The following is a 22,790-nucleotide window of genomic DNA, read 5'->3' as shown; positions in this document are numbered from 1 at the left end:
GTGGAAAAAGTGATGCGCTGTATATCCAAAAAAAAAAAAAAACAGATTGTGGCTTGTTTGCTACTAACTAACTACATGTCCTGCAAAACTACCAGAACAATATTGATAGAGAAGACAACATATAATTTTATCATAAGGCACAAATTTTCTGTGTGGAGAAAAAGCACTATAATACTAGCACCAATACACAGTATTATCCCAAATGTGAAGCATGTTAATGGTAGCATCATAGTGTTGTGCTGTTATGCTGCCTCAGCACAGGAATTACTTACCATTAATGAGTGGAACAATTAATTCCAAGATGCATGAAGAAATTCTACAGAAGAATATCAGGGCATCTGTCAGTGATCTCAAGCTCAAAGAAATTGGGTCATACAGAATGACAATGAATCAAAACACAGATGTAAGTCAATGATAAAGGGCTTTAAAAAGAAGAGTTCCCACATTTTAGAATTGCCATGACAGAGTGCTAACCTCAATCCTATTAAAATGCTGTACTGAGATTTGAGATCAAATAGTTTATGCAACACAAGTTGGGAAGTATGCACTGGTACAGTGTGTTGCCACACTCACTACACAACGAAACAACTCGGGATCCTGGTTTGCAACCCCCCAGGTAGACACGCGATCCAGTCCCACCCTCTGGAAATGACCCTCAATCTGCCGCAGCCAGGTGTTACGTGGGCGAGCCCTTGGCCTGGTCCAGCCACTCTGGTATATGTAATACAAGCCAAAAATATAAAATGAAGTAGGTCTATAAAGAGGAATGGACTAAAATACTTCCAACTGTTCTGATCAGCAGCAACAGAAAGCATTTGTTGACGATTATGAACACTAATGGAGTCTCCAGCTGATTCAAATAGAGTCTCTTGTAAATTTACGGGTAAAACAACTAAACTATTCAATCAAAATAAAACAATTTTGTACAATTTTGCGTGATACTTGTTTAATCAGACAGTCAACATATTATGAATTATACTCATTCACTGAACAGAAAAAACTGCCTGCTACTTAAGTGTATAACGTATATATAAAGTACCACACACGCAAGGCCAAGAGGTTTAGCAGTTTTTAAAAAAAACAAAAAAAAAACACAACATTAGAATAGCCAAGATAGTGACCTATGTGACTCTGACCATTTTATTATAGCTGGTACCAGAAGGGCTGGTTTCAGTATCTCAGAAAAAGCATACACTTGGAATTCTTATTTACTACCATTTTTAGGACTGATACAAATTGGTGCAATAAGCAAAAAAAGATTCAACAAGTGGCACCTCTGCATGCAAAAACACACTGTTAAAGGAACAGAATGGGCAAATGCATTCAAACTAAAAGAAAGAAGGCTCAAATATTGAACTAGTTACTTTTTATAAGAGTGGTGTACCTGTACAAAAGAGCATCTCTGATTTCACAAAGCTTCAGCCCTTCAGCAGAAGAACTACATCAGTATGTTCAATGCTCCCAGCTAAGGACACAAGGCTACAGTAGGCATGAGATAACTAAAAACTCAAATGACTTAAGATTAGGTCAATGTCTCCTGATCTTACAAATATTTATTTCTGTTACAGCATAAACAGCACACATCCATTCTTATACCCTGCCTTTTGTCAATGCTATGGGATAATAGTGTAAGTGTAATTAGGTGAGAATATATTCTTGGCCTCTTAATACCAAACAAGCATCATTTGCTTGCCACAATATACAAACTGAATGCATTTATGCTAATCATGTGGACCCCATAAAGGCTACAGTCTTCTAATGGATATTTCCAACAGAATAATGTGTGAAGTCACAAAGCATGCATCATTTTAGGGTGAATTCAAAAACAATGACTTTAATTTACTCCAGTGACCATACTACTCATATCACAATTCAACAGAGCAAGTTTAGGAGGAGGTGGCACATGTGGATTGCAGCATTCATAACACACCATGCTGATTAGACACCTCTAATGAACTTTGGAAGAGAACTGTAATTAAACCTCTTATCTGCATGAAGAAATTTGAAATTTATCAGCTTACTGTTAAACAAATTTGTATATGTTCTCCAATATGTAACCAATGTTTTTTCTACCTAGACATAGAAATATATTAGAATTACCCCAAACTGGGCAATAAAAATATATATATGCTGGAAAACTACAACCAAATATCCTCAAACTTCACTGGTGGAAAGTGATATGCATTTTCAGATTTGAACAATACAAGTAAAACAAAAGTGAGTCTTGTTCAACTTTAAGTGTTTTTCTTTCACTAGTTGTTATAATAAAGACAAAGCAGTACTTAAATATTATAACCATGTTAAACCATGCAGAGAATATTCAACACATACATCTTAAGAATAATTATTTTTCCTAAATAATACCCTTGGTTAAATGGAAATCTAAAATATATACTGAATTACTAGGTTTATAATAGGGGCTTTCTCATAAGACCTATTTAATGCAATCTCTTAAATGTTACCTAATATTGTTCTTACTTAAGCACTAAATATTCTAAACCTATTTCTTCATTTATAGGACGGTAGACTTTTGTGATTTATAAATACCTTCCAAATAGACTTTTTCATTAGTTGCAATAAGCAACTAATAAATTATGAAGCAGATCCAATTAAATTAGGAATTCCCAGACCAGAGCATATATATTCACAGAACTTTGACGCATCTACAGCAAAGAAAACACAAAACAAGGAGAAAAAAATAAGTGGTTTCATACAAGCTAATGAGCTCTATTCTGATGCAAGGTTATCTGCATTTTCTAAATGGCCTTTCATGTTCTGTTACTGTTTTGTATTCCTAGCCTTGACAGCAACATTCAAAACAGGAAACTGTAGTTAATTCATGCCGGCATACAACATCTATCTCCATTGAAGGAGTATTTATATAAAAAAAAAAAGAGGTCAAACTCATTCTCACCATAGTATGTGCCAACAAAGGAGACAAAAAAAAAAAAACTGACAACACAATTTACTAAACTGGTTTTGTACAAAAACCATCATGCTCAAAACACCTTATTTACATAAAAAAAAATCATCAATGATACCGAATGTAAGGTTGTCATGAGAGTTGGTTTACCATACAAAAGAGAGGAGGCCATGCAACAGGAGGGGTAATGAATTTTACACTACCACCTGAGAAATTATATGCACATGTACACTTTGTGACATTTTTTTCCACAAGCATACAACATTTCTGATGCTTTTTTTGTTCACAGAAAGATCCCTAGCACCAAAATTAAAAGTAACAACCAAAAAGCTGACTTCTCCAAATCAACTGTTTTATGAAAGTTCATATATATTGTATAAAAAGAAAGTTGTGTTATGAATCACAATAAAGTTGAATTTTCATGGTTTTGAAGACCAGTCTAATATTAATTATTAATAGAAACTACATTACTGCTACAGAGAGTTTTTTTATTATTAACTGATAAAGAAGGCCTGACACAACCAAAAAAAAGTAACCTGCACATAACTTTCACTTTCACATCAAAGTCATTTATAAAAAAAAAAAAAAAAAAGTATGTACATTCAATTGGCCACATGCAGTTTTAAAGCAATAAAAAACAAAAAAAAAAAAACAAACAAGTATTCACACAATACTGGCTCCAGCAGAAAATCTGCTCTGTATCAGGTAATAGCGCAAAAATATGTCTACAATTATTTGAAAATCACATATGATACTGTACTGCAAATACTGTACCTTCTATACAGAGGTGAAACAGAAATGCGATTAGTATATACATTTTGAAGAATTCAGTTCATTAAGCAGTTCATTAGAAACATATACTGTACTTAATTTTGGCTTGCACTAGAAATCAGAAAATCAGAAATCAGAAAATGGATACTTTATAGGAGTAGAATTCAATAAATAACTCAAGTTAATATTAATACTACTTGAAGCATTCTGCTGTACTGCAGAAAACTCAAGAAAGATATAAAAAGTACCAGATTCTCATTGAATATTTTAGGCCTTTAACTTGACTTTAAAAAGATTTACATATTTAAAAATGTTATGAACTTTTTCTCTGATGGCTCCTGTTTTGTTTTAAACAATTTGAGATAGTAAAATAGATTTTTTGTCAAATTGTACTTGGGGCTATATGTTTTAAGACTTTACTTGTAGTTGTTGCAATAAAATTAAAACAGCGGTTAAATATATTTTGAGGATTAATTTAAATAATGGCTTTCAAATCTACCATACTAATTATTTTTTCTGACTTTCTGGGTGATAACTTTCTAAAATAACTATGTAGAGTTTTATTTTTCTCTTTTTATTAAAGTGGCCTTCCTTAGGGAGGAAAAAAAATACCCTCAAAAAATACAAAACTGGGCTAAACACCCTCTCAAAATTAATTCTAGATGAAATGCTGACTTTTGACCAGAGCCAGTACTTGTAATATGTGTAACTCAACTTGTATCTTTTATACTTAATTTGCTGATTAAGTAAATCATTCAGATAAGGCATACAGTTGACAAGTGAACTGTACAGATTCGTTAATAAGGAGATCACTTTTTTGATGCAATTAATATTTTATCACTTCAAATGAATAGTTAAAATTTTTTACATTTTATTTGTATAATGTTCATAAATATTAAATAGGACTTAATTGTTCTTTTTGCAATTTTAATATATAGCCATAAGCTGTTAATTACAAGACAATATATGTTGTTCTGATGTTTATATCTAATTTTACTCTACATATAGCTTACTGGTCTATGATAACTACAAACAGGAATAATAGTTTGATGCATACAGGCCAAGTCTGTTTTGAAGATATCCTCATATCATCCTGTACTTTTTTTGCAGGCTTATGAGAAGCGCCACATCTAAAATGAAATTCCTTATATGTATTTAACAGACACCTTAACACAAAGGAATCATGACCCAAAGGTCAAAAGGACCAAAAGTAAATGTCCCTAATGTGTCATATACAGTACATCCGGAAAGTATTCACAGCGCATCACTTTTTCCACATTTTTTTTAATGTTACAGCCTTTTTCCAAAATGGATTAAATTCATTTTTTCCTCAGAATTCTACACACAACACCCCATAATGACAACGTGAAAAAAGTTTACTTGAGGTTTTTGCAAATTTATTAAAAATAAAAAAACTGAGAAATCGCATGTACATAAGTATTCATAGCCTTTGCTCAATACTTTGTCGATGCACCTTTGGCAGCAATTACAGCATCAAGTCTTTTTGAATATGATGCCACAAGCTTGGCACACCTATCCTTGGCCAGTTTTGCCCATTCCTCTTTGCAGCACCTCTCAAGCTCCATCAGGTTGGATGGGAAGCGTCGGTGCACAGCCATTTTAAGATCTCTCCAGAGATGTTCAATCAGATTCAAGTCTGGGCTCTGGCTGGGCCACTAACGGACATTCACAGAGTTGTCCTAAAGCCACTCCTTTGATATCTTGGCTGTGTGCTTAGGGTCGTTGTCCTGCTGAAAGATGAACCGTCACCCCAGTCTGAGGTCAAGAGCGCTCTGGGGCAGGTTTTCATCCAGGATGTCTCTGTACATTGCTGCAGTCATCTTTCCCTTTATCCTGACTAGTCTCCCAGATCCTGCCGCTGAAAAACATCCCCACAGCATGATGCTGCCACCACCATGCTTCACTGTAGGGATGGTATTGGCCTGGTGATGAGCGGTGCCTGGTTTCCTCCAAACGTGACGCCTGGCATTCACACCATAGAGTTCAATCTTTGTCTCATCAGAGCAGAGAATTTTGTTTCTCATGGTCTGAGAGTCCTTCAGGTGCCTTTTGGCAAACTGTCATGTGTCTTTTACTAAGGAGTGGCTTCCGTCTGGCCACTCTACTATACAGGCTTGTTTGGTGGACTGCTGCAGAGATCGTTGCCCTTCTGGAAGGTTCTCCTCTCTCCACAGAGGACCTCTGGAGCTCTGACAGAGTGACCATCGGGTTCTTGGTCACCTCCCTGACTAAGGCCCTTCTCCCCCGATCGCTCAGTTTAGATGGCCAGGCAGCTCTAGGAAGAGTCCTGGTGGTTTCAAACTTACGGATGATGGAGGCCACTGTGCTCATTGGGACCTTCAGAGCAGCAGAAATTTTTCTGTAACCTTCCCCAGATTTGTGCCTCGAGACAATCCTATCTCGGAGGTCTACAGACAATTCCTTTGACTTCATACTTGGTTTGTGCTCTGGCATGAACTGTCAACTGTGGGACCTTATATAGACAGGTGTGTGCCTTTCCAAATCATGTCCAATCAACTGAATTTACCACAGGTGGACTCCAATTAAGCTGCAGAAACATCTCAAGGATGATCAGGGGAAACAGGATGCACCTGAGCTCAATTTTGAGCTTCATGGCAAAGGCTGTGAATACTTATGAACATGTGCTTTCTCAATTTTTTTATTTTTAATAAATTTGCAGAAATCTCAAGTAAACCTTTTTCACTTTGTCATTATGGGGTGTTGTGTGTAGAATTCTAAAGAAAAAAATGAATTTAATCCATTTTGGAATAAGGCTGTAACATAACAAAATGTGGAAAAAGTGATGCGCTGTGAATACTTTCCAGATGCACTGTATGTTAAAATGCTTGATTTATAAAACTATAGTAGTATATTGTATGAAATGCTGAGAAAAAGCGCAAGAAAGTTAGTTACACATGGAGAAATGGAGATCTAGAGACAGAGAAGGAGGCTGAACAAGTTAGTGCTTTTTTTTTTTTTAATTATATAAAAGAGTTGCAGTATTACTTTTGGCAGTTGCTGGAGGCTGGCAAACAATACACGTTTGTTTAGCTTGTTTTAACTTTGCCAAAGTGATGATTTTCACTGTTTGCAAGGCAATAAGCAAATGTTTTTGAATTCTGCAATTTTCTGTCAAAAGTGCAAGTTAAAAATCACATATGTTCCACCTATTTTTCAAAAGGGATTAATTCCTAAAAGGTTTCTTTGTTGTATTATACACTATCTGTCTTTTCTGGAATGGATATTTGGCATGTTTGTAAGTTTCTGCCAAAGAAAAAACATTCTATTAATTTAATTCACTATTAACAATTTATAACCATTAGCAACAATCAGTAACAGCAGAAAAAAAAATCTTGAGTTAACATATCCATGTCTTGCAACAAACACTTTGTAGGTTTCACATTATTTTATGCACTGCAAACAATCTGTCCACCACAGAGTTTGTTTGTCTTCAATACTTCACTCATGTTTGAGTAGTGTATTGATTTAGGACAGGCCACTTCATTTGCCTTTTCTTTTGTTATCTGGAAATAATCCCTTTAAATGTGCATAACAAGCTAATTTGCCAGCATAGAGCATCTAACAGAACATGTGCGCTCTGCCTAGCCATAAGCATTTCTCTAAAAAAAGCATCACGACCAGAGCTGTCCATTGTATGATGAAGTTACACAAGAGTATATAAAAAAAGAAAGTTTTTATCCCTTTTATTTCCATTTCCTTTGGCTTTTATTTTTTTTTTTTAGCACTATTCATTCAGTGTGTCATTAAGAATTTCTTAGTTTCATTACTGTGTAAAGTATGCATCAAATAAACATGCAAGACTATCCATGTTATTGGTATTCCGTCACATTTCTTGTTTTAGTCTTCAGCATGCTATACCAACAAAATACATATTTATTCTTTACAGGGAATTTAAATGCAGTCATTTCTCAACTCGTGTACACCTACTTATTGGCACCCCCGGGAAAGGTGAGCAAAAAGGATTATTTAAAAAAAATATATATATATCACCTTTCTCACACTGAAAAAAAATGAGAAATATAAGAAATATCACATTTTTCTTCTTCCTCTTTTGGCTGCTCCTGTTAGGGGTTGCCACAGTGGATCATCTTCCATATCGTCCAGTCTTCTGCATCTTGTTCTGTTACACCCATCACCTGCATGATCTCTCTCACTACATCCATAAACTTTGTTTTAGGCCTTCCTCTTTTCCTCTTGCCTGAAAGCTCTATTCTTAACATCCTTTTCCCAATATACCCAGCATCTCTCCTCTGCACATGCCCAAACCAAGAGAAATATAACATTTAATTGAAGTAAATTCATTCTGCACTCAGGTTTTTTCAGTGAGAGATTTAGGCAAATCACCAATTTTTTTATAATGCTTTTTACTCATCCTTCCCAGGGGTACCAATAATTGTGAAGCATGTGAAACAAATATACTTCCTTTCATATATCCTTATTTTACAGGAACACAGAATATTCTGGAAACTACAGAGTTTAAAAAATGTACTGTATGACACATTAGAGAAAAGTCCACATGATTTTAAGTAAACGTTAAAATGTTTATTTTAAATTAGAACACTTGAGCAAATTCTCTTCACCTAATTTCACCAAAACATTAAGAAAGCCTTTTAACATCACCAAAGTACTACTTTACACCGTGCTACATGGGTCTATGGTTCTCCAAATGAAGAAAAAAAAATTATGTTTGTGCAAAATTTACCCATAGTAAATTTTAGTTTCAATGTGATTCAATTACATTGACTCAGATGTAATGATTAGTGCTTCGCCCACACAGCTCCAGAGGCTAGAGTTCAAGGCCTGGGGCCTCATCTTTAAATGGTGTGTATGTACAAAAATGTTGCGTACTCCCCATTTCCATTCTCAAATCGCGATGTATAAAAACTTAACTTGGTGTAAAGCCACACACATCTTCACGTCAGCTCAGTCCCTTAGGTGGCAATTAGTTACTTGGAGAAAGAAAAGAAAGGACAGGATTTGGGGGTTAGTACATTTGAAAGAGACAGTACTGCTGCAATAAATTATTTCATCGAAGGTCGTGCAACATGCAGCAAGCATCTTGCGGGAGGCTGGAACAAACTCTGGACAGGGCACCAGCTCATCACTATCACTGCACCACCATGTTTATTACATGCTTTAATTCCTATCATCATGAAAATGATATCAAGTATACATCTTAGTATTTAAATTGTTCAGAGAGCTGTAATATCACAAATGTAATGGATTATGTGTCCTGTTGGTTTAGTTACGATGGTATTTGAGAAACTAGGAAATTAAACAATTTTAAGATGAAGTTTATGAAGTTCTACTTTAATGACAAAATAAACTACATGATTAAAGTAGAAATTTCGAGATTAAAGTTGATATTTCAAGTTTTTTTCCCCCACTGTGTCCCTTTTTTTCTTTTCTCTGTACCCTAATAAGCTTCCATATGACACTCGGACGGTGGGCTATGACTCGCCTTTTCACGGCGACTTTGATATCTGACAACTTCTTTTTTATTTCGGGCACTATGCGATTTTGTGAACTTAAACTTACGAGTTTTTCAGACAATCTATGTCACTCGATCAACTTCCTTTTGTTGTTTATACCACTGTTTAAATAAACCAACAAATAGTACGGTTTTCCTTGCCTCCACTTGGTATTCGCCTAAATTCTTCTATTTTCCCCCATGCTTAGGGGCTATTTATAATGATTTGCATATGCAAAGAGGCGTAATTCCGGGAGGAGACAGGGTGGGACAGCAGACGAATGCACATGTTACTTTTCACGTTGATCAGGATTTATGTAACGGAAGAACACGGAGGTTGGCGTACGCACAGATTTATGCATCTGGATATTTTTGTGCATACGCACATTTCCGCTTTTATTCGTACGCCATGTTTTAGTGTGAATTCTATGAACTGACCCTGGTCACTGTCACTGTGTGAACATCGTCTATGTGTCAATGCCAGCTTCTGGATTCTTCTCCAAAAATCTAAATAGGCATATCTTTTGTGGTATTTGGCATTTCCTAAATAGCCTGATATAAATTTGGGTTGATGTATGTGCACGACTTATAATAAACAGGCATCATGCCAAGGCAAGTTTGCAGTCTTACGTCCAGTGAAACCAGGCCACCCCCTCAGCAAATGGTGAGACAAACGATTGTATACTATGGAATGAACCAAACTAACTTCAAGTTCCTAGTACTATTTAACAAGATGAATGAACAAGAAAAGTATTGAAAAATGGATGAATGAAAATACTTAAATTATTGGAATTCTAACACTTTCAAATCTTAATCCATTTTAGGGATGCAGGGGGCTGGAGCATATTTTAGATGCATCAGGGCTTAGGGCAAGAAACAATAATCTATACTAATAAAAGGCAAAGCCCTCCCTCCCTCCCTCACTCACTCACTCACTCACTCACTTACTTACTTACTCAAACTTCCCGTGTGGGTGGAAGGCTGAAATTTGGCAGGTTCATTCCTTACAGCTTCCTTACAAAAGTTGGGCAGGTTTCATTTCGAAATTCTACACGTAATGGTCATAACTGGAAGCTGTTTTTCTCCATTTACTGTAATGGAGATGAGCTTGAACGCTGTGGGGGCGGAGTTTCGTGTGACATCATCACGCCTCCCACGTAATCACGCAGTACATAGAAAACCAGGAAGACCTCCAAAAAGCGCTGAAGAAAACATGCATTATATAATTGAGAAGGCAGCGAAACAATAAGAAGCGAGCGAGTGACATATTCAACCATATTCATGAATTCTGCTACTTCGGAAACAAAGCACGATGTAACCCTACACTTTAAATTAAGTTCATAGGCAGGCTGCCGCTGGCGTTTGTAATTTAGTGCCTGCCCATAAAAGGCCGTCTGTCAGCGGCAATCCAATAGCAAACTCCCACTAAATATTCACGGGTGAACGACTGTGCTTATGCAGAGGAAGATGAGATGGTCAGGGTGGTGTTTGGCCAGGACTAAGGTAACATTAAATACAGCCATGGACATAGCACGAGATGGCACCAGCACAGCTGGGAACCTTCGATGCATGTACACCGAGCGGCTCACGTGAACTGACGCAGTGCACAGCCAAAAAGCAACAGTTCCAAAGAGCTGAACAAAACCGAATTACACAATTGAAAAGGCAGCAAAAATATGAAGCGTCTGATACATACAAGCATATTCATAAATCCAGCTACTGCGGAAACAAAGCACAAGGTGGAAAAAGTCAATGTCCCGCTAAAGGAAGACAGTGTAAAAAAACCCGTGCATGCAGTGTGTCAGGTCTCAGATAAAGAAGAAGACGAGCTGTTTATTGATGCAGTAAGAAACGAATCGATGAATGAAACCTTTTAGATGAACGGTAAAAAAGTAAGAGCGAGGGGAGGATGACTTATTGAGGCATGCAGGCTGTAGTGCGCGTCAACTCTATCTGAATTGCGCGAACACATTTGAAAAAATATATCTTTTCAAGTTCTATTTAGTCCATATGTGTCAAACTCAAGGGCCGTAGGCCACATCCGGCCCGGCATGTAATTATATCCGGCCCGCGAGATCATTTTATATACTGTATTATTGTTATTAATGGCCCGGGTATATGAAGCGCTGGTAACACAATAAACTACAGATCCCATAATGCAGCGCTTCAGCTGCCTTGGCCGAACACTTACCGCGTTAATCAAGTCTAGCTTATGATGTTGCAAGTTATTGCGAAGCTAGCTCACACGATGCTGAAGAGAAAAGTTGATTCTGAAAATAGAGCCTTTAAAAACCGATGGGAGGCTGAGTATATGTTTACTGAACCCGTGTGTCTCATTTGTGGAGCTAATGTGGCTGTAATTACAGAATTTAATCTAAGACGGCACTATCAGACAAAACATCAGGGTAACCTGAAAGACCTGAATGCAATGCAGAAGATACAGAAAGCAGAAGAATTAAATAAGAATCTGACACTTCAGCGGACGTTTTTACCCGTGCACAATCACAAAGTGATTTCAAGTAAAGCTGCTTTTATGGGAGACACAAATGCACTAGTGCAACTAGCCCCACTTTCCCTGTTGCCAAGTAATGTTGAACCAAGTTGTCACTACGGTGTTCCCAAAATACGCACTTTGCTGATAAACTGAGCGCACTGAGTTTGCACGGCGCTTTGGTGACTTTGAAGAACAAAAAAAGTCCGTCTACATGCGGCTCGAACCTTGTGCATGTTTGGTAGCACATATCTGTGTGAGAAGCTCTTCTCAGTGATAAAGACTAACAAAACAGCACACAGGAGTCGCCTCACTGATGAGCACCTGCAGTCCATCCTGAGAATCTCCACAACACAGAACCTCACACATTAAACATAAACGAACCTGTTGCCAAAAAAGATGCCAGGCGTCCAGCTCCAAAATGACATATGAGCAAAGACAACTGAATGATTTGATTTGTTATTGCTGAAAGGAACACATTTTATTTATATTTCCAGGTTTTGTTATGCAGCATGTTCATATTTGAATTTGTATAATTTTGACAGGATATATTTTTATGGAGAGCAAAATCTTTTGGGATATTTAAAATCTAAGTTTATTTTTATATAAAATTACATAAGAGTAAAGAAATTTGAATGTTTGTTCTTTTAACGTTTACTTTATTTCTAACTTGTATAATTTAGACAGGATATATTTTTATGGAAAGCAAAATATTATAAGTTGTTTAAGGTTTGAGTTGATTTATTCAGGAATAATATTCCTGTCTGTTTTTACCATTCCTACCAAAGATATTTCTGTCGACTAAATAAAAATTCCTTCTATTTAAAATTTAAATAGAACTTGAACAAATACGATAGTTCATAATATCCACGCAGACTTGCACGTAAGAGCGGGAGTTATCCGTTTTAACAAGCAGCGTATTGCACTGATACGAAATAGCTGTGTGTATATATATGTAGATATATATGTATTTTATATGTACTTTCTAACGTCACCAATTTTCAAACTTCCCGTGTAGGTAGAAGGCTGACCCCATCTTCACGAAATTTGGTAGGTGGCTTCCCTGCGCTAACCAAAACCGATGTACGTACTTATTTCAGTGGTATGACGCCACTGTCGGCCACCATATTGAATTTTCCAATGTCACTAATTCTCCAACTTCCCGTGTAGGTAGAAGGCTGAAATTTGGCAGGCTCATTCCTTACAGCTTACTTACAACAGTTAGGCAGGTTTCATTTCGAAATTCTACGCGTAACAGTCATAACGGTCAACAACGTCCGCCATGATGAACTTTCTTATTTACGGCCCCATATTCATGAAATTTGGTAGGTGGCTTCCCTGAGCTAACCGAAACCAATGTATGTACTTATTTTGGTGGTATGATGCCACTGTCAGCCCCCATATTGAACTTTTCAACAGTCTTTGTTACTTATGGGCCCATCTTTAAGAAATTTGGCACACGGGTTCCCAACGCTAACTGAATCCTACTTACGTACTTATATACGTCTATAGCCTGCAGCTTGGTCGGGTCCCCCATCCCAATGCCTCCCATGTTGTTGGCTGCCTGCCTATATAAGACCGTTCGTCTCTCCGGTCTCTACATTCCCTTCCTTGCTTCGCCACGGGATTCACGTCTCCCTACTGATAACTACAGCCTTTTTGTTTAATCCATGGCTTCTCCGCTGTTTTATTGTTTGTTTATTACAACTATAGTTATTGTGTAGGTATTTTACACTTACTTTACATTGCTCAGGTACCCATTTCCTTTATCATTCCAACCCCCATTACCATGTTTAGCGAGATTATCATATTGCACGGCCATATCAGGCTGACTCCTGATATCCGGAGGAACATTGTGTCTTATGTACTGAATGACTAGGACAGGTTCAAGGTGTGGACTGATGACGGTACAGAAGATAATTATACTACACAGGAGCACTATAAGAGTGAAATGCTTAAGCCTTTACCTATGGTTCTGCATGCGAGTTGATGGCTGCCACTGAATTGTTCGGTTGTTGCTTTCAAGTGTACCGAAATGGCCAAATATTTTACACCTTTCGACAACTGCCAATGCCTCTTAAACATCTTAAATGCACAGGTGACGATTTCAGTAGTGGACACTTTGATGTTTATCAATGTTTAAACTCTCAAAAGCTGGATGTGATTTTATCGATGAAACCGGTTGTGTGCTTACAACGCTTGACAGATGCCAAATGTCACTTCAACACAACAAATCCTGCCGTAATTGAAACAAACCATGAAACTCAAACCGATTATGACAGCAGCAATCCAAGCTGTGCGATTTGAGACAAGATTACTGTTCACATGGCCAACTGTACGTTGCATCCTTAAGAGTAAGCTCAGCGTACAGCTTGGTCATGTTACAACCGGAGGGCCGAACTGACAACATGGTATACAAAGAGATCCTTAACAAATAATTACTGGCATATTTTCCCTCAGTTTAAAAAGGTTTACTTTTCTTCTTAATAAAAATTTTAATACAGTACTTTGCTGCTGCGAAGCGCGGGTATTTTGCTAGTACAGAGATAAAAGATCACCACATGACCCAGTCTCAAGCACAATCAGACCCCCACATTTGGAAATGGTAATTAAACCAACATGCAGCTAAGGTCCTTGGGATACGGAAGAAACACATGATGGGAAAGTGCAAATTCCACACTAAAAGAAGCCAGGCTTGCAATTCAAACCCAAAGTGCTAAATACATAAGGCAGCAGCACTAACCACTGTGCCACCATGCCTTGCTTATTTCAATAAAGTACAGATAATAGAGCATTATATACCCTTCTAGCACATATGCAAAAAACTTTCCAACACTTGTAAGAAAAAATCTATGATAAATAAAAATACGATCAAAGACTGCAAACTGCCTTTATTTCTCATTTCAGTGAGTATCGTAACAGAATTTCATAATTTTCATAATAATTACATTATATCTAAATCCATAAAAATGTGCCTATCTTTAATAGAACTGAACTTTTAATCAATGTCATTAGTTTAATACCAGATTAAAAAAAATGCAATACAGATAGTAATTTCCTATTGACTGGTCACTTTTTTTTTTTTTTAAACATAGAGGCTTCTTCTTTCAGCTGCACCACAGTGGATTATCTTCTTCCATATCTTCCTGTCCTCTGCATCCTGCTCCGTCACACCCACCACCTGCATGTCCTCTCTCACCTTCTCTTAGGCCTTCCCATTTTTCTCTTACCTGACAAATCCATTCTTCTCCCTATATACCCAACATCTCACCCCTGCACATGTCCAAACAAATGCAATCTTGCCTCTTTGGCTTTGTCTCCCAACCATCCAACCTGGGCTGACCCTCTAATTTATAATCCTGTTCATCCTTGTCACACCCAATGCAAATCTTAACATCTAGAACTGCCACCTCCAGCTCTGTCTCCTGTTTTTTTGGTCAGTGCCACAGTCTCCAACCCATATAGCATAGCTTTTCTCACTATCGTCTTGTAGACCTTCCCTTTCACTCTTCTTGGTATCCATCTGTCAAAAATCACTCCTGACACTCTTCTCCACCGACTCCACCCTGCCTGTACTCTCTTCTTCACCTCTCTTCCACACTCCCCGTTATTCTGTACTGTTGATCCCAAGTATTTAAACTCATTCACCTTTGCCAACTTTACTCTCTGCATCCTCACCATTTCTCTGACCTCCCTCTTATTCACACACATGTGCTCTGCCTTACTCTTATGGATCTTCATTCCTTTCCACTCTACAGCATATCTCCACCTCTCCAAGGTCTCCACAACCTCCCTACTCTCGCTACAAATCACAATATCATCCGCAAACATCATAGTTCAAGGGGACTCCTGTCTAATCTCGTCTGTCAACCTGTCCTTCACTATTGCAAATAAGAAAGGGCTCAGAGTTGAACGCTGAAGTAATACCACCTCTACCTTAAATGCATCCGTCACTCCTACCACAGACCTCACCACTGTCACACTTCTCTGCCACTCCAGACTTCCGCATAAAATACCACATCTCCTCTTGAGGCACCCTGTCATAGGCTTTCTATAAATCCACAAAGACACAATGCAACTCCTTCTGTCCTTCTCTATACTTCTCCATCAACTTCCTCAGAGCAAACATACAATCTGTAGTGCAGATTTAAGTGGAGGCTAAAATCTGTAAATCTAACCATGTACTTAGCATCAGACTTTCTGAAATGTCTTCCAATACTTCATCTCTTGAATCCACTAGCTCCTTTTAATTTTTAAAACTTTACCTATGATAAAAATGTCCTCACTGCTACTGGTAGTTTTAGAGTGCTTTTGCTATCAAATAAAAAAAAATAAACCTTTCTGAACCTTTATATGAACAATTTCAAATAACAAAAATAAATAATATGAAATATAATCGCCTTACAGTACACAGTACCATAAAGTGCTTATAATAAAACACGGTGTTACTTGAACCATCTATATATATATAATTCACTAAGGCAAGACAACCATGGAAAGCACGTCGGAAGGGGCGTGGATTCACTAAGCCGCCGAGAAGTGAGACACCTATGGCACACGCAGGAAGGAGCCACGCCCACCAACTCCAAGACCATTGGATACGACGACAATTCACAGAGCCACACCCACCAACTCGGACGCGACAACACAGAAAAACTGGCATCATTTATATTCATCTGTCGTAGAGGTTACATGCAGCTTCGACCCACGTTGACTGTTCATAGAGGCATGTTTCTCGCGGAGGTGAATCGCCATATGCAGTGTGTAAAACTGTTTGTGAGGGGTATCCCATGGGATCCTTAAAACATTCCTTTACAACTGAGGTTAAAACACAATGAAGTGAGCAGTCTTTAAAAAACGAGTTTTCGGTTACGACGCATGACCGCGTGAACCATAGCAAACTGTTTTACACGCTACATACAGCAATTCGCTTCTGCAACAAACATGCGTCTTCTTAGATGCTCCTGCACTTTGTACACACCCCCCTCCCACCTCGCTACCACCGTGGTTGGGTGTCTTGGTGGATTATATATAGAAAGGCAGCCAAAACCGCACAGAGCAATGAAAAGTCTACGTGAGTCACAAGTGCATCTGGACTGTGCAAAGACGACAACGACTCGAGTGACGAGTTGGAGGTGGGCACATGAGCAGGCAGTGTATACTGAACGAGAAATCAACAGACAAGCATGACGGAGGGAGCGGAGTGGATATCCTTCTCCTCTCTTCCCATTCCACCCTCCGCACCTGAGCGCTGCACGAACGATTGTGTGTTGGTTCATTCCGTGCATTGGTTAAAACCCAATGAAGGAGGCAGTCTTTAAAAACCAATAAGTCCTGTGCCTCTGTTTCATTACCGTCTCACCTGCTTCACCAATGCAGGCCCTGCAACAATCGAGGCGCTCTCTCGGCAGCTGACCTTCTCTGTGCCTGACCGGTTCACACAGAGGCACCACATGACCAGGTGGTGTGTATGCTTCGAGAACGAGGGTGGACGCGACAGGACTATCTAAGAAGAGGCATGTTTGTCATGGATGTAAATCGCTGTATGCAGCGTGTAAAATGCTATATTATATGTTGCCCTCTCCAGAGTTGCATCTTTTCATTCACCTACAGTCGTATACACAATGAAGTGAGCAGTCTTTAAAAACCGAGTTTTCGGTTACAACGCACGACTGCGTGCACAATAACAAACTGTTTGACACGCTACATACAGCAATTCGCATCCGCAACAAACATGCGTCTTCTTAGATGCTCCTGCACTTTGTACACACCCCCCCCTCCCACCTCGCTGCTACCATGGTCGGGTGTCTTGGTGGATTATATATAGAAAGGCAGCCAAAACCGCACAGAGCAATGAAAAATCTACGTGAGTCACAGGTGCATCTGGACTGTACAACAACGACAACGACTCGAGTGACGAGTTGGATGTGGGCACATGAGCAGGCAGTGCATACTGGACGAGAAATCAGCAGACTAGCATGACGGAGGGAGCGAGCGGACGTCCTTCTCCTCTTCTCCCGTTCCACCCTCCGCACCTGAGCGCCGCACGGACGATTGTGTGTTGGATCGTTCCGTGCATTGTTACAATGTTGCTTTTCTTGCTAATTTATTGCATTACCAATTTTTCAAATGTTAATTTTCTCCCTGTGCTTAAAAATTATTTAAAAACCGGCCTGATTATGAGGCGTATGGTACACCGCGGGTTGGCTAGTATATTATAAATATCAATTCCCTGAAAAGTTAAAATGAATTGGAGCACAATGCCTTGAATTAAAATTAGGTAATGAATTGTTATTTGTTTAAGCAATCTTTTACATCTAAAAGCTTTAACTTCCAGGTCAAGGGAATCAGGTTTGAAATCCAGTCCAGACACAGTCTGTTGGAGTTTAGAAGTTTATCCATGTCTGCAAGATTTTTTTCTCTGGGTATTAAAGGCTTCCTCCTACATCCCAAAGATGTGCAGGTTAGACTGATCTGATTCTAGAACTGCTTTCTATACACAAGTATGCCCAATAATAGTCGTAGATAATACACAGTTCCTGACTTGATCACACATGTCTAATTTGGACTGAGTTGTTTTTTTTTTATTTCTTAATATAGAAAGAAATCTATTTTTTATGTTGCGACTATTAAACAAATCAATTTTGACATGAGTTGTCCGGCAACATGTTTTTAATTTCTCATTTTCAATGTATTATTCAAGATTTACAAATTCCTATATTATATTCTTCATATCAAATAAGAACATAAATAGTGGAGAATTTAGAAACATCAAACAATGCATATTAGTCTATTACTGGAAAATGAATTAAGACACCCAGCCAAATACTGGTATGTAGGTTTTATATTAATTTACATTATACTGTCAAAATCACTTAATCCAATTGTAGGGTGCAGTGAGTCAGTCTAAAATGGCAACGTAAGGCACAACACAGGAAAAGAAACCATGGATAGGAAACCGCTCCACTCTCACACAGCCACAATCGTCCAAATTAGCATCCCCAATTAACTCAACAAATGTCTTTTAGTTGTGAGAGTAAAATACAGAATATTCAGAGAAAAACATATGCACACATGGGGAAAATGTGTAAAATCCACATAAAATAATACCTTAGATCAGGATTCTAACCCTTGATCTACATCCATGATGCATCACCACTAATTAAATTAAGACTTTTGCTACCTCTTATGTTAATTTAAAAAAAATAAACCATTCTTAGGTTTTGTAAGCACACATTCCTCAAAGGGTGGAAACAACACTACATCTTAATGAATGACACAAAGAAACCTCCACTGATACACGCTTAACAAAAGTGCAGCTCTACTGATTATTACCCGATCTATTATTTTAAAATGAATAAATCACTAAATTAATAAAATCATCTGTAGTACCTCTCTTTGTTTAGTCTCCGGACATTCTGAATGAAGAGTCAAGGTTGCTCCTTCTATGTTTCGTGGCATTGGGGTAGAGCCTGGGTTTATAGTGAATTGGATTTGATCTGGAGAGATTGTATGATGCACATATCCTTGAGACATGCCTTCATGATCTGCCATAAAAGGCAGCCCTTCGTCTGAACCCTCAGGAAGAAACGTCATGTTGTCACAATTACCATCGTCCTCGTCATCATCCAAACTCACTGGATCCTGTTCTATCAGGACAGTTGTCCTGTCATACACTGTACCTGAAGAAGAGGGAATCAATCCATTCTTCTCAAAGCCCAGCATGTTTTCCTCTTGGGCCAAGTCATCCTCATCCTCCTCAACATCAAAATACATGATGCTTTTGCACGGGCCATTCTCACCCATGGTCCGAGAGGGCTCAGTGCAAGGCAGTATTCAAACCTCTGAATTTTCCTGAAAGATTGAAAGAGAAAAGTTGTCAATAAACCAATTATCATAAATGCAAAATATAAAACTGAAATTATGTGAGGTTTTCTGGCATAAATGGATTCATCCAGCCAACACTATTTAGATATTTTAAAAGCGCCGAAATTGTTAAATATGTTGAGCTTCTATACTCAAATATTTTAATAAGGTACAATTAGATACCGTAAGCATTTTGATATAATGAGGACACCAATTTCTATCTGTGAAAACCAACATTAATACACCTTTCTAAAATCTAAAATAGATTTACAATCAGCTTATGGCTATATGATCCCTAACAGCAAGCAGAATCACACCCAAAAGAGCACAACACTATGACCATGATCATCTTAACAGCATGTACAGAGTATGAGAGGCACAAGATTACACATCCCTACAGAGGCCTAATAGGGGAGAAGAAATGTATATAAATAAAACCATTATCAATTTACAAACTGCTAATCTCAGTTTTTAATATACTGTCACATATTTGAAATTTGAAGCCAAATCCTTTGTCTACAGATGGATTTATTGACTACTGTAACTAGTCTATGGAGTAAATGCCAATAATAAAACTGCATTTACTGTATATATGTGACAACAAACTTGAAGTTGGGAGTAAAAACTGTGTAAATTCACCTTCCAATCCAGGAAAAAGCCATCCTATCCAAAGCTGGCCTTTGCCTTGCATCTGATGCTACCATTATAAACTTCAACAAGAACGGGATTATATTGGCTTGATCATGGACAGATGGAGTGAATATTCAATAAACAAGCTTTAAAACCTTGCGTTGAAACATGAAAGTAGAAACAGAAATACAGTATATCCAAACAAAGGAGAATTTGAGATATTTCCTAACACTTAACATTTATATTTCCATTATTTATTTAACCAAAGAGAATTTCCCAGCTTATTCTGAGAAGACTATAAGTGGTCAACTAACCACTGTATTAGAGAGAGTGAGAGTGTGAAACTGAACAAGATCAATACAGTTTTTCTCCTTTCCATTTTTCAAATGACTGCTTTCTCGGTTGTTTAAATAACCACATAAACTGTTACATTGCTCATACCGGACATACCTTGGATTACCTGAAAAACTGAAGAAGAGGTAGGCTGTGAAATTAAACATAAAGCTGACAGCAGGAATATGGTATTCCATTTTATTAACGCCACGTAATAACACATCACTCAAACGTCTTTGCTTCTATAAAAGATTGACAATTGCCAAAATTGCCTAATTTATATGAATCAGGAAAGCCTCGACTGAATCTGTTTCCCTTCACAATAAATATTTCTCAGTTCATTTTGGGAGGACAGTAAGTGGTCAACTAACCCAGGTGCTAACAGTGAGGTCTTATTCATAATGATGAGGCCGGACAGGTAGAGGGGGTTGCAGCATGAAACTGAATAGGATCAATACACCTTTTCTCCTGTCTGTTTTTCAAAATAACAAAAAATGCATTGTCAGATTGCTCAGACTTGACATACTAAGGATTATCATAAAAATTAGTAAAATATAGGCTGTAAAATGAAAAAATAAAAAACTGACAGCAATAAAAAATAAGTTTCATATTCATGCCAATATGCAAAAACACCTCACCTTCTATAAGAAATTAGACAATGAACCGTCTAATTTATATGAAACAAGAACGCCTCAAATCAATCGTTTACCTTTCACAGTAAATAACAACAAACCGCACTCTCCAAAACTAACAATACAGTACAAAACGACACAATACAATAAAGCAAGCAAAGAGGCATTTCAAATACCAAGGTTAAGTGAGAATCAAACACAAGAAAAACACCCTTCAGCTTAACCATGCCGTCGCGATTTATCCGCAAATTTCAGTTTCCATATTCAAACAACCTAAACTTTATTTTTTGTTGTCCCTGTCATCCTGACACTGCAGAAGAAAAAAGTCACTTTATAGATCTGAACTAAATGTTGCCTAAATATGACCTCTCAAAGCAATTTTCTTAACTTTGCTTTACTAGACAGTCTCCATATTTTTATACTTGCCTTTAAGTTGCGAATTCTCGAATTCTGAAATGACAGAGTAACATAATTTAAAGGATTGTGGATTTTCTGATATTTCAGAATGAATTAATCAGCCGATTACACGAAGAGTGATAAAACAACACCCGGTACAATTCACCAATTGACAGTTTAACGTAAATGTTTAAACAACGGCTTTGTCAGTACTTCAGCAAGAAGATACTCACTCCAACATTATTTTGAGTGTCATAGCCGCACACTGATTTACACTCAGAAGTGTAAAAGTTTAGCTTTGAATGATTACTTCACGCGAATAAGTCACTATCGGCACGTCCACGTCACATGCAAGTTAAAGAACTCAAAACAAAAATAGCACAAATTGATCTTACAGGATACGGAGAACAAACTTTCTTTCACAAGCAACACTACAGCATCCACTCAGGCTGTAAGTCAATTCTCAATCCATGTTAACAGCAACAGCATGTCCAGTAAACGAGTCGGCGTACTCCAATCCACGTCTTGCTACGTGAACTGTCACCTCGTTCAGTAACGTGAAAGTTGAAACAAGGAGATCGGCCTAAATGAAAGCAAACTATCACATAACGAACGGAATGCTAGCATATCATGTCATTAAGTCAGAGCATTGCATTTTACCAGGTTGTCTGAGATGAAGAATCTCAATTTCTTTCGGGTTGCCTGCACTTTCTTTCGCTGCCCTCCCCAGCGGCACCATGATGAAAATATCGCGTCACACGCAGGACAGCTTCCTCTTTTGCCGAGGCAGCCTGGGAAAAGGCAAGTGGGTAACTGTTGACAAACAGAAAATGAGAAATACTTTCTAATTATTTTTTTTTAGAAAATGGTCGAGGAATAATACTATTGCTGGTAATAGAAAACGTTGTATGTATACCATAATTAAAAATATAATTAAAGCAAAAGAATGTTGTTGCCATAGCGACATTGTGGCTATTTTTCCCGCCTCCTTTCTTCTCTTTTCGAAGCGGTGGCTGACTGTCATTTGAATATACTGGAGAACACGCGAAGCAATTCGTTGTGGCCCGGGCGGTGCAACTCTAAAGACAATGTATTTGTTAGCAAAAGGGTATGCGCCACAAGAAGATCAACGAATTTAGTATTACGATAGTTTATAACCTATTTGGCAGAACCTTAATTAATTGAGTAGTGTCGTTTATTGTCGCGTTGCAGAACGTACCCTTCGAAAACAGTAGT

General features: G+C 37.9%; 1 protein-coding gene across 3 annotated transcripts in view; it reads right to left on the bottom strand.

Moving 5' to 3' along the window:
- Window positions 1–22,331, bottom strand: part of mtf1 (metal-regulatory transcription factor 1) — a 95,701-nt gene extending 73,370 nt beyond the window's left edge. Inside the window, exons 1-2 of one of the 3 annotated variants that reach the window (XM_039739439.1) lie at window positions 22,215–22,331; window positions 19,090–19,551 (exon numbers count right to left, since the gene is read on the bottom strand). In XM_039739439.1, coding sequence (XP_039595373.1) covers window positions 19,090–19,503 — 414 coding nt within the window. In that variant the 5' untranslated portion in view covers window positions 19,504–19,551; window positions 22,215–22,331. Of the gene's footprint in view, window positions 1–2,547; window positions 2,627–19,089; window positions 19,552–20,643; window positions 20,813–22,214 lie in introns of those variants that run through there. The other 2 variants (XM_039739440.1, XM_039739441.1) reach the window with 2 other exon arrangements.
- Window positions 22,332–22,790: the final 459 nt, after the last annotated feature.

The sequence above is a fragment of the Polypterus senegalus genome, chromosome 17 (genome assembly GCF_016835505.1).
Source record: "Polypterus senegalus isolate Bchr_013 chromosome 17, ASM1683550v1, whole genome shotgun sequence".
In the NCBI taxonomy this organism is placed as follows: Eukaryota; Metazoa; Chordata; class Cladistia; order Polypteriformes; family Polypteridae; genus Polypterus; species Polypterus senegalus.
The sequence above is the reverse complement of the archived record's forward strand: the minus strand, read 5'-3'. Positions and strand labels throughout refer to the sequence as shown.